Here is a 12,697-nt window from a genome sequence, read left to right on the forward strand (position 1 = left end):
TGTATTTTACAGCTGTCAGTGAAACAAGAGAGAGAGAATCACAGCCAGTTTGTGACTAGAAGAGCACCTCCTGGGATCTGACTAACCTTAGGGTATCACGGAAAACAGCTTAAGCACACCCAATGCAGGCCAGGAGAGAAGGCGCCTCCTCCCCACACAACTCAATCGACAGCCTGAGGCCAAGGCCATGGTCCCTCGCAGCTCAGACAGCACACATGCAGCTGCAGCCTGCCCCTTCTTCATGTCTGTGTCAGTTTCTCACTGTTTGCTCCCGTACGTACCATCTCGGGCCTTTCTCTCCTTTATGGACTCACACGCATGCTCTCACACCCTCCATCCCACCTGCCCACCCTCAGACAGCACCACACCCCAGCCTGCTCCAGCAGCACACATACATCCCTCCCTGTCCCTCAAACTCCCCAGCAGTTCTGCTGTGCAATGAGGCTCCCACAACAAAGTGTCACCTCCAACCTAAACTCCGCCCTCACACTGACATGGCCTTTCACTTGGAAAGACTGCACATGTCCCATGTCTTATCAGTGAGGATCACAGCTCATTAACAGGCATGGAGATTTCTTCAGAACTATGAGCTCTGGTTCCGTTCTGTGGTGTCGCACAGCTGGGTGGCAGTATCACTCCACTTCTTTTCTGGACTATAAAACCACTGGTAAGTTCATACCCTCGGCCTCCATAACCTTGTATTAAAGCTACCACAAAACACAATCAAGTCTATCTTTGAAAGAAGAAAGTGTTACAAGAAGCCTAAATACTCCTAACACTTTTTTTTTTAATTAATAAAAGATTGGGGGGGGGGACTAGATTTATTTATATATTTTCAGAGGAGGTACTGGGGATTGAACCAGGACCTCATGCATGCCAAGCATGAGCTCTACCACTTGAGCTATACCCTCCCTGCTCCTAATACTCTTTATTAGGGGCCACAAGGCCTCCCATGATCTGGCCCCTGTATACATCACCCCATTTCCCCTGGACCTCAACCCACAACACACTCCAGGCATCTTGGCTGCCTTTTGGTTCCTAAGTACTCCAGGCTCCGTCCGGCCCCAGGAAGCACACCCCTCACAGGCTTTCCCTCTTCTGGCACTCTCTTCTCTCTTCCCATGCTCCCCACACCACACACGGCTGGTTCCTCATTCTTCAGGTCTCAGTTTAAATATCTGTCTCAGCACGCTGCTTGCTTCCCTCATTGTACTTAATACAACTTATAAATAACTCCTTTTGCTTTTTGGACTATCAACTTCCCTAGACTGCAAGCTCCATGAGGGCAGTAACAGTGTCTATCTTGTTCACTGCTGTACCCTCTTCTCCACTGTGCCTTCAGTGCTGGAACACTGCCTGGTGGTGGGGCTACATAAACATATGTTGAATTAGTGACTGAGCAGGAAGGAAACCTGTGTATAACAGCCTCGGGGCATTTCACTCTGCAGCTTTGCAAGAGCCCAGCTATAACCAAAGGTAAGTGTGGATAAGCTGTTTCTGACTTTCTCCACTTCTTCCTTGTCCCGTTAATAACTAGACCACCCTCCTATCTACACTGGACCTCATACCTTCAAGGTTAAAGCTCTATTAGAACAAGCTTTGGACTCCAGAAGTAACGGGCTTTCTGACAAGATTATTCATTAATTACAAAGGGAAAAAGTATCTTTACAAAGAAAAAAAATCTGGTGGACAACTTATCAACACCTTGTCACCTTATCAAGCGATCAAATAAGCCTCAGTAACGGGACAAACTGACATTGTGTACGCTATGATGTGATGCCTTGAGAGAGACAAAAATGTTTAACGTGAATCATATCAAAAGGAAGCAATCAGTAAATCAAAACTAAGGGGTATTCTGCAAATCAACTGGCCTAGACACTTGAATGTCGATACTGCAAAAGGCAACAAAAGTTGTGGGAACTGTCCTGAAAGAAAGAAATGAAAGAAACATGACAGCTAAATGTAACATGCAATGGCTGATTAAAAACATAGCTATACATTGTTTACAACAGCCAAAACTTGGAAGCAACCTAAATGTCCATCAACAAATGAATGGATAAAGAAGTAACACACACACACACACACACACACACACACACACAGGAATATTACTCAGCCATAAAAATGAAACATTGCCATCTGCAGCAACACAGGAGGACCTAGAGATTATCATATTAAGTAACTCAGAGAAAGACAAATATATAATATCACTTATATGTGGAATTTTTAAAAAATGATACAAATGAACTTATTTACAAAACAGAAACAGACTCAAAGACATAGAAAACAAATTTACCGTTACCAAAGGGGAAGGGGGGGGCGGATAAATTAGGAGTTTAGAATTAACAGATACACACTACTATACATAAAATAGATAAACAACAAGGACCTACTATATAGCACAGGGATCTATATTCAGTATCTTGTAATAACATATAATGGAAAAGAATCTGAAAAAGCATATGTATACATATATATACATGTATATATAACTGAATCACTTCACTGTACACTTGAAACTAACACAATATTGTAAATCAACTATACTTCAACAACAACAAAATACAGCTATAAACGACATGATTGGGACAATTGGAAACTTTTGCATATGGGCTGTATATTAGGTAATACCCTTGTATTAATTTTAAATTTCCTGAGAGCAATCCTGTTTTGTGGTTGTATCGAGCAGCATCCTACTAAATATGTATGGAAATATTTAGGGGTGAAATCAATGAATGCAAGTAAATGTCAAATTTTTCAGGTGTGTGTGTGTGTATACATATTATATAAAGTAAATGTGGCAGAACGTTAACTGATGAATCTAAATGAAGGGTGTATAGTTGTTTATTATACTATTCTAGCAACTTTTCTGAAAGTTTGAAATTTTTTCAATACAAAAAGTTGGGGAGAAAAAAAAGAGTTAAATGTCTCCAAATATAATAAAAAATGTTTGCAGAGTAATAATACATTAAGCCAGTGGTGGGGTGGGGAGTGGCAGGAAATAGAATAAATAAAGAGAATATGAAAACAAACCCTGTTCACAGTCTTACAACCTAGCTAGAAACAAAAAATATATATATGTGCACATATCAGAGAATACAAAACTAACTGTTATCCTGAGCACAAGTACAAAGTATGAATTTCAAACCAGGAGCTGCAGGTAGTGTCAAATGCTCAATCTGAACTATGCCTTGAAAGACAGGCAGGACTATAGTCACAAGAATAGAAGAGACAGTGCACCCCAGGGTGGGGAGGAGCCATGAACAAAGTTCCAGAGGCTGGAATGAGTGTGACATGACCAGATGAAAACTTCCCTGCCTGGGGCCCAGAGGCTGATGCGAAAGCTAGCTTAGAGCAGTGGGCAGGACCAGACTTCAGAAGGCACTGAAAGCCAAATTGCTTTATTCAGGATGAAGCTGACAGGGCTAGAAAATGAGGGCAGAAAAGCCATGTAGAACTGATTTCCAGGGACAAAGGGAACCTGTGGAGGAGCACAAAAAACTAAAAGGATATGACAATTTCAAGAATGACACTGAAGAAAGAAGAGGATATGGAACCAGAATAAATACTGAGGATAAAGGAAAACTCTTTGTCAGGACTGCTGCAGAAGGAAATACTATGTCTGTTATTAAACTAGAAAAATTCTTCCTGGTCATGAATTTTTTTTTAAGTCCAGTTGATTTACAATGTTGTCAGTTTCAGGTATAAAGCAAAGTCAAAGTTACACACACATATATATACACTCTTTTTCAGATTCTTTTCCATTATAGGTTATTATAAGACACTGAATATAGTTCCCTGTGCTATACACAGTAGGTCCTTGCTGATTTAGTCATGAGTTTTTATGAGAAGGAAGAGGCAAAGATAGCCACAAAGTTTCATGCTGTACACTTAAAGAATGGTGAATGCACCGAAAGAAACAGGAATGTTAAAGGCCTCAAGGATATTGGGGTTGTGGTGGTGGTGGTGAATGACTGACTTAGCTCTGATATGCTGAATCTAAGGAGGATGCTGGATACACTGGAATCAAACTCCTTCCTTGCTGTGGCTGGATACCTGCTGCTCTGAAATGGCAAGCGGCACATCAGCAAAGAAGTCACATTCGCAGAGACCAACTCAGTTTCTAAAATGACCAACTAGCACCTTCATTAAAACTCAGGTGTCAGGCCATGATGTGCTAGGCTCCAGATCCCTGGGCCCTTAGTCTGCATTTAAACTCTTAAAACTCTGGCAACAAGTGGCCATGAGACCTTTTCCAGTAGGAAGACTTTAGGAAGCACTGGGGGAAGAGTCTAAACCAAGACACCTGTTGTAACAGTACTGCTCTGAAGCCTCATGAGACTGCCAATGACCACAACCAAGCCCTCCGGGCCAATGACAAGTGTCCACCTGATTATCCAAGCCCAGAAACTCTGAAGGATTCCACATTAAAAGGACTGACCAGTCGGTCCACTCCTGGCACTGGAGAAACTGTTAGAACCTGAGGTTTCCAAAATCAACCAAGTAACTGTCAAAGAAGTCTGCCTGCAGACACGTAATTTCAGAAACTAGGCTCGTTAGCTCTGCTCAGTGAAAAGCTGTGGTGGCACTTGGTGCAGGAGCACAGGTGTTGGGACTGCAGGTTTTCTGGTCCAGGACACCTCCTAGAATTTACCTCCTCCTGTCTGCCCTGTGACTCTCTTAAGGTAAGAAAAGCAGAAGAGATGCTCCCTAGGAATGGCATCCCTGTAGCACATGGTTTAATCTGTAAACACAGCAAGGGGAATGAGGGGTAAGGGAAATCAAGGCAGGAACCCACGTGGGCTGGGTCCACTGCAGCAGACACCTGAGTCTCTGGGTGGGAAGGATTCTCATCAGGAGTCCATCAGCCGCTGAAGGTGGTCTTCACTACCCTCAGGTAAAATTCTTCAATGGTGACTTCTAAACTCAAAGATTTTTCCTTTCTGAATTCCTTTTGAACACATAAACCCAGAACAGATTTCCTGATTACCTATTCTTCAGGAAATAAAAACACTGCTAGTCTTAAAAGCATGAGGATGCTTCTTGAGGGACTCTTGGTGACAAGAAGCAGAGAAAGGCAGCCAGGGCTCAGAGGCAGAAATGGGAAGACAACTGCCAGCCTGGAATGGCGAAAGCCAAGCTTGTCCTGAGAGCAAGATACATCCCCACTGAACCTCAAAGACTTAGCTAGCCAAGGTGGGACGAGTAAAGAGGCCAGCCACAAAGCAGCAGGAGAAACCCAACTATGGCTTCAGCAGCTGCTCCCCTTCAGAGTAAGGGTCAGAACTGCTTTTAATGAGAGAACCGAGTGTGGGTAAGTGGTGCTGAACTCAGGGGGCTCAGACCGGAGTGTCTCACTCAAACTTTGACATAATCCTTTTGCAAGACAGTGAACAGTAACTACTGCAGATCATCCTCATACACTTGCTGCTCCCCAAATCTCAGCAGACACACAGTATGGAGGCAAAGGGACATCCTTCAGGCAAAGTAGATGGGACAACTGTGGAAATTCAGTGCCTGCACCAGCAGCGCCTCCTTCTGCTGCCTCCCATCAGACTTTCATAAACTTGAAGACAAATGGCAGAAGTTAAATAAGAACTCTACCCAAAAGAAAGGGCTCTTGAATAAACATACTGGAGAAGAATTTATTAGAAGCCAGGGAATGATGACTTCTAGACACTTTAAAAGACATTCCTGGTGAAAGGTTTACCAGAACACTTAACTCCAGCAAAATGGGGTAACAGTGCAACCTCACAGAGATGCTATGAAAATCAACTGAGATAAACACACGAGGTGCTTAGAAGGGTGCCCAGGACATACCAAATACCCGGTGAACACCCGATATTCTAACGCTGATTACAATGCTCCTTCTCCTGAACCAGGCCCCTACCCTTCCCTTTTTGCTACCTCTAAATCTTGCACACATTCCTAGTTTGTTTACACATCCGGTTACCCTATAAGCTAAGGCCCCTGAGGTGATGGACAATGATTTACTGAGAGTATCTAGAACAGTGCCTGGCACAGTGCAAAAATTCTGCAAACACTGATGCTTTGAAATAACCTTCCTGAGGCAGCCTCTGCAATTCACATTAAAGTCAAACAGTGACTGGGGGGGAGGGCATAGCTCAGTGGTAGAGCACATGCTCAGCATGCACAAGGTCCTGGGGTCAATCCCCAGCACCCTCCTCTAAAAATAAATAAACCTAATTACCTCCTCCCCTCAAAAAAAAAAAAATCAAAGTGATTGAATAATAATTATAAGCTGGTATTGCAATAGCTGCTTTTCCACATGCTCTCATTTAATTGACAAGTATCACCCCACTTTACAGACAAGGAAACAGGCTTGTTAGCCCCCATGTGAAGACGTAATTCAATCCTCTGACTCTACAGAAGCCTCCTCATTGAAGCTTTAATAATTTTTTTCCAGATAATCATTGTAAATCAATTTTTCGAAGCCTTTAATACTTAATAGCTCCATCTGTGTGGCAACTGTACTATTTGCTTTCTCTGGGCTCAACCACAAAACAACGCAGGAGGAAAAGTACAAAACCACGGAGACTTGGCCCATTACAAACTCCTGCAATCTCATCACAACTAGACGCTCACTGCCAGTCCTCTTGCCCCACAGTTTCAATGTCTTTGAATCCTCTTGTTCACTCAACTTTTCCACTTGTTTTCAATCATCAAATCCTATCAAATCCCCCTTTGTCACCTCTCTCACAACCTTGTCTTCCTTTGGACCTTCCAGTCAGAGGTCCAAACCCCTAGCACATTAGTTCTGTCAAAAGCCTAATTTATCTTCCTGCTCTGGTCTCTCCTTTAATTCTACTCTGAGTTCTATCATGAGACCAGTCTTCCTAAAGACTAACAAGTCTTCTTAAGAGAGATTTTGGATCATGTCATTGCTCCCTATGGTCATAAATGGCACACAGGCCCTCTGAGCTCCCATCCAAAGCTTTTTAAAATTCCTGCTACTCCCCTCTCTCCCACAAATCCCTGCCCTGCCCAAACCAGCCAAAGGCCAATCTCCCCCACGGCCCTTTACTCACACTATTCACCAGCACCTGCCCAGCCCACCCATGGATATTCCTCCTCTTCCTCTCTGGTGGAACCCTGCCCATGCTTCGAGGCTTCTGTCCTGCCCACTTTGCGAAGCCTTCCCTGATCAGCCCAGCCTTCAGGACCTCTCCTGCCTCTCAACACCCAGCACACTTAACGTCCACACTTTCTCTGGACTCCAGGCATATACTGGTATCTTCCCATTTTCTAGTACATTTTAGTAACTTGAATGCAAGGACTCTAAGACTTAACAAGTCTAGAGTGACTTAATGTGCAATGTTTTGACTGACCCAGTCTTAAATATTACTTTCACAATACTGTGAGTGTTGAGCAAAGCTTACCACTCCCCTCATCAGTGTTCTTCGGGGACCTCTCACCTCTGAACAGAGAGTGCTCACAGGCAGCTGGCATTTTATAGCCAAACTTATAGAACACACATGTGACCACTGGATACCATTACTGAGCAGGGCAGCTCATGCTGGAGGAATGTCTGACAATCTGCTGGAGACAGCAGCACCATTAAAGGACCCAAAGGGGCTTTCCAGAGAGAAAGGATTTGGGTTAGACAAAGAGCTAAATTTAGTTGCTTCCTGAATGTGTTTTCCCAATACACCTTTTATAACACTGCCCCCTCCGCCCCGACACACACACTGCTGGCAGAGTACTACCAAGAGGAACAGAGAACACCGGCTTAGAAACTGCTGACGCCACTCAGCATGCGGTTAGTGTGCAGGACCCCAGGAGCGAGCCGTCAGAATCCTGAAACCCAAGCCCAAGCCATTACCATGTGGGTAGTGAACATGTTGTTCTTTTGCTACTCTGGGAATGAGTAGAAAACAAGGTATTTGGGGTTCTAGGACACCACAAGGCTAGACTGAGGAGCTAGCCAAGCCACTCCCTACAACTGCTGACCTAAGCTGGTCTATTTCTGAGGGAATCCTAAAGAAAAAAGACTATGTAGTCTATTTGCCATGAAACTGCCCGTCTTCTACTGTATTCTTCTTTCTCTTTACTTATCCACATTCAGAAAAGGAAAGGAGATGTGACAGATAAGGTTTTCTGGGCCTCAATGTCCTAAATGTATAAAAATGAGAAAATTAAACCAGGGGATCAAGTAACCTATCACTAATATCTTATAGTCCTAGGTGGTCTCCTCACATATTCCGGACAGTCTGCCTTATTCTGATACTAACATTTGGATAGTAGATCCAACTGGAAAAGTGTCCCTAGCCTGGAGCCACCTGAATAGCACTCAGTAAAAACCTGCTCTGAGGCCTGTGCCTCGGAGCCGGAGCAGAGTTAAAGTCCCCCGGAGGAGGAGCTGCTCAGCAAGAGACCAACTTGCATGCTCTGTCTCCAGTACAGGCCCTGCTTGGCAAAAGGACTTCATTTCCACTCCTTACCACTGCTGAGAACAAGGAGAACAAGATGGCATGAGGCTGTAGGGATGCTTGCCCCCTCACTGTCAGGCACCAGTGAAATGCAACTGGTCGCTACATACCACAAGTCGCCGCACCTGAGTTCTTGGCCAAGGTCCAGTGCATGTGCTTTGTAGCATGCCTGCTAATGGCAATTCTGGAAAAATAGTTTCATACGAGAGAATTTTTACTTCCGTCATTAAATTAAATGAGGTGTGAAGATCAAGTTGGGGAGGTGGAGTGTGTAGCAGGATGAAAATTCCCACCTCTCCCACTGTCTACTTCAGCAAACGCTTTCTTAGACTCTTTGCAATCTGAGAATCTTTCCTGATTCTCACTGTTACTCTCTCCCTTTTAGCCACTTCACTCCAGGAAGCCTATAACCGCCCCTCCCAAGCTCAGGAATTTCAGGGAAATCACATTCTGCGTGACTCAACCACCTCAACTTCCAGAGAGCTACCAGGAGAGGCAGCTTATTTTGCTACTGAGGGCAGTGAAAAGAGAGCAGTCAGAGGTGGATGGGTGGCAGGATCTAAGTGCACTACCAGACCTGCTGGATGATAGCTGCCTTTGAAAAGCTTAAAACCTGGCCATTTAAATAAAGTCTGATTCTGAGCCAGGCTGTTTGCCTTAACATGGGTGGTAAAAACCAGCAGAGTTCAGCAAATCACACTGTCAGTGTCACTTAAGGAAACTACCTTATTAGTAAAGAGGCATGCCTGCCAGAGTCTGACAGTGAAAGATGGAAATAACTTAGTAGTCTTTCTTAGCCTGACAATCTGCTTATTTTTTTCATATGGAAGCTTTACACTCAGCAAAACCAAATACAACAGAGCCCTACTGTTGTCTAGAAAAATGCCATGCCACAGCTCTGATTTTCCCCCAAATGTAATTAAGCTGTCTCCATAAATCTTCCTGTAACTGCTACTAGCATTCAAGATTTATAATCTCTATATTCAAAACTTCAAATCAAAATGATTACTCAGTTCCTTCTCTACTTATTAAAATTATTATGATTCCCCTTTTAGTTCTTAGGATTATTTAATAACAATGGTTTCAATCTGTCTTTCAAGAAACCCAGTTAATAAGTTTGGGGGGAAGGGACAGAGATAGGAATGAGGTAGACCACCTCTTCCACAGCTGCCTCAAATGCCACGTTTGAAGAAAAGATTCCACTGCTACAAAAAAAGAAACATCGCGGAAGTAACAGAACAGGCTATCATATACAGTGACCCAGATAACTACCAAGACACTACTCTGTCACATGAGCATTATGACTAGCCAACCCTCAATGACCAGAGCTAGCAGGAGATAAGGACAGTGTAGTAAAAATGTGATGTATTGAAACTCTGTAATTTTAGTCAATGGTTTCAACTACCCATCTCTGACTATCTGTTACCGCAGCAAACAACTAGTGAAACAGAGGTGAACTTCTGGTAAAATGAACAGGCAGTAACAGGGAAGCCAAAGTGAAAACAGATCTGACTGTGTGAATCTAGGCAGCTGGCCTCCAGGCCTTCAATTGTAAATCACAGCATACTTAATAAACAGCAGACCAGATCCTGCCACGCGCGGGATATAAATGGACATGTAGAAAAATCAGCCACCACCTCCAACCCAGTGGTAGGTAGGATGTTGTATCAGCCACAGACTCCAAGAGACAATATAATGGGCCAACCACCACGCTGCCTGAGTTAATTCCTACTGCCAAGACTCTGACTCACAATCTAGGACATTCTGTTTCAAGTCTAAAAGGAAGGGAAGAGCAGCCAGTGGGATGTGGGGTGACTCACCTGTGCAGAACTCCTTGCTCACACTGTGGGGCACTGTGATCCGCCGGTAGACAATGGGCTCTGACTCCAGGATGTTCTCATCGTGGCGGTACCGAGCAGGCCGCTCATTTGGGATGCCCCGGGAACGGGTACCACTTCTCCTCTCATAGGTATCAATCTCCTCAAACACAGCTGCCTTGTCAAAAAGGGCCAGGTTCCCTTCGAAATCAAAATCTGTGTCTGGGATCTCCTCAATGTCATCCCCGAAGCACTCGTCAGTCTTTATTCTTCATCTGGCCATTCTTTAAGCCACTTTTCTTTGGAGTTGCCTGATTTGGGTGCCTGCTACTAGATGACCCTGGAGGAAAAACAGGTACTAAAGTCAGTGTGTACACAGAAAGTGCTCAGGGGAAATGCAAAACGCACTGGCCCTTTATGGAGAGTGTTCTAGGAATCAATGTGAACATGGTATGGTTAAGCTATTCCTAAATCATATCAAGTAGCACAAACTGCCACAAATCTCATGCAATAATAGATTTCATATATTATCCAAGTAATAGTGAATATGAAATAAGCAGTATTCCTGCAAATCTTAAGTTCTGCCCTTCATAAGGAAATTGGTAACTGACCAAGGTTTTTTTTGACAACTGACTATCAAAACAGTGGAAGGGTAAGAACGCAGCTGTCTCTTCTGAATGTCCAGTACTTGTTTAGGAGAGAAATTCCCCCAGAGTAAAAGAAAGCCAGCTCCTCACACCTGAAGTTCGTAAGAAGATACTACTCAAGTGGCTCTTAATTCTATGTTTACCAAGCAAGCAATCTTCTGATTTTTAACTTGCTCTCAGGTTACACCCCAGCAGGAGGGAATCCCTGGTTTAGACAGAGTCCAGATCTTGAGCCAGATACACAACTACCACTATAAGCGGCTATATTTGACTTATAGCCCTGTTTTAAGATCTTTTGGTAAATGTGATCTCTTTTCTCAAAATTTTCTCTTCTGGGTAAGCAATTTCTGAACTATCAAATAATGACATGGACCATACTGACCTAATCCTATTTTACCAGAAGTTTAGCTCTGTTTCACTAGTTCTTTGCCACATCAAGATGCATATCAAAACCAGAGCAGTCAGTCACTGTCTCTGATACTCCATTTGGCCACCACACATCAGTCAACTATTCCTCTAGCAGCCAAGGCAGAAGACCCCACATAATTCTCCAAACTCTCCCTCCCCAGAGAATCCTGAACTAAGTTTATAGTTTGAGCCCCATCTGATCACCCTGAAAGGGTGGATCAGGTGACTGGTGTGCCAAACTGAACTTCCAACATAGTCTAAATAAACATAATGTACTTCCTTTTGAGAGACTGAGCTCCTTGACTGCTGAAAATACTCAAGCGGAGGTTAGGATGATCATGAGCAAATCCCCTAGCGTGCATCACCCCAGCTACGCTGCTCTCTTTCCACAGCAACTCCCCTCTGTCCAGTGGACCATGTGTCAGGAGACCTAGGATCTAGCTGCAGTTCTGTCATCAACATGTTGTATCACCTTGTACCTATCATCCAACTTCTCAATTTCGTTGTGTATGAAATGCTCAGTGGATCCCCAGCAGGGTTTAGAGCACACAGCAGGCAGTCAAATATTTGTTTAACGAATTAACATCAGCAAGATCAATTACAATAATCATTCAGAAAGACGAGTACTATGAAAATATAGCTCATGTCCAAGTTTTCCTAATGCCAAATATTGGTATGGAAAAGGGCTCTGCTGGCAGTAAAGATAAGATTTAGGCCTCTGAAAAACAACCTAGGGCTGACCAAAACTATGAAGGAGGGGAAGAGTTGGCTAAGCTACCATAGATAGCTCAGATTATGAACCACTCAGAAGCCTGTCAAAGTCTGGGTTAAGTTCTAGTTCCAATAATTTGATAAAAACATTCAGTGATAGCATGCTGTGTGCCACAGCTAGGTGCTAGGAACATAGCATGCAACCAAGACACGCTACTCAAAAAGGAAGGAGGAGAGATATATAATCAAATCATTAAAATACAATGTAGTAAGAATTATAACAGAAGTTTACATAAAGTGCTATAGAAATATGGATGAAAAAGCTGGAGAGCAAGCATGAAAATACAACGTCAGGATAACACCATTAGCAATATATGTAAGCAAGGGAAGAACCAGAGAAAAAATCCAGTTTGCAAGATTATCAATGCACTGCCTCAATATTAAGTCAAAGCATCCTATTAGGAAATAGGTTTCTGGCCCAGTGGTCTCCCTCCAGTGGGTGTGTGCATGCCCAGGAGCATAAAGGATGCAGGGAGAAGATACTGATAACAGAAAGAAATGAAGCTTTATGAGTTTAATGTACAGATGGAAGCTGGCACCATTATGGGGGTTCATGTCACCCAATCACTGCCAGTATTTGAGATATGAGAAATGAGAGATGTGC

General features: G+C 43.5%; 1 protein-coding gene across 1 annotated transcript in view; it reads right to left on the minus strand.

Moving 5' to 3' along the window:
• The window catches only part of EDC3 (enhancer of mRNA decapping 3), a 39,484-nt gene that overhangs the window by 11,701 nt on the left and 15,086 nt on the right, over nucleotides 1–12,697 (minus strand). The window contains 2 exon segments of the mRNA XM_032469258.1: nucleotides 10,271–10,526; nucleotides 10,528–10,607. Of these exon segments, the coding sequence (XP_032325149.1) occupies nucleotides 10,271–10,526; nucleotides 10,528–10,607 (336 nt within the window).

This window comes from Camelus ferus, chromosome 27 (genome assembly GCF_009834535.1).
Source record: "Camelus ferus isolate YT-003-E chromosome 27, BCGSAC_Cfer_1.0, whole genome shotgun sequence".
Lineage (NCBI taxonomy): Eukaryota > Metazoa > Chordata > Mammalia > Artiodactyla > Camelidae > Camelus > Camelus ferus.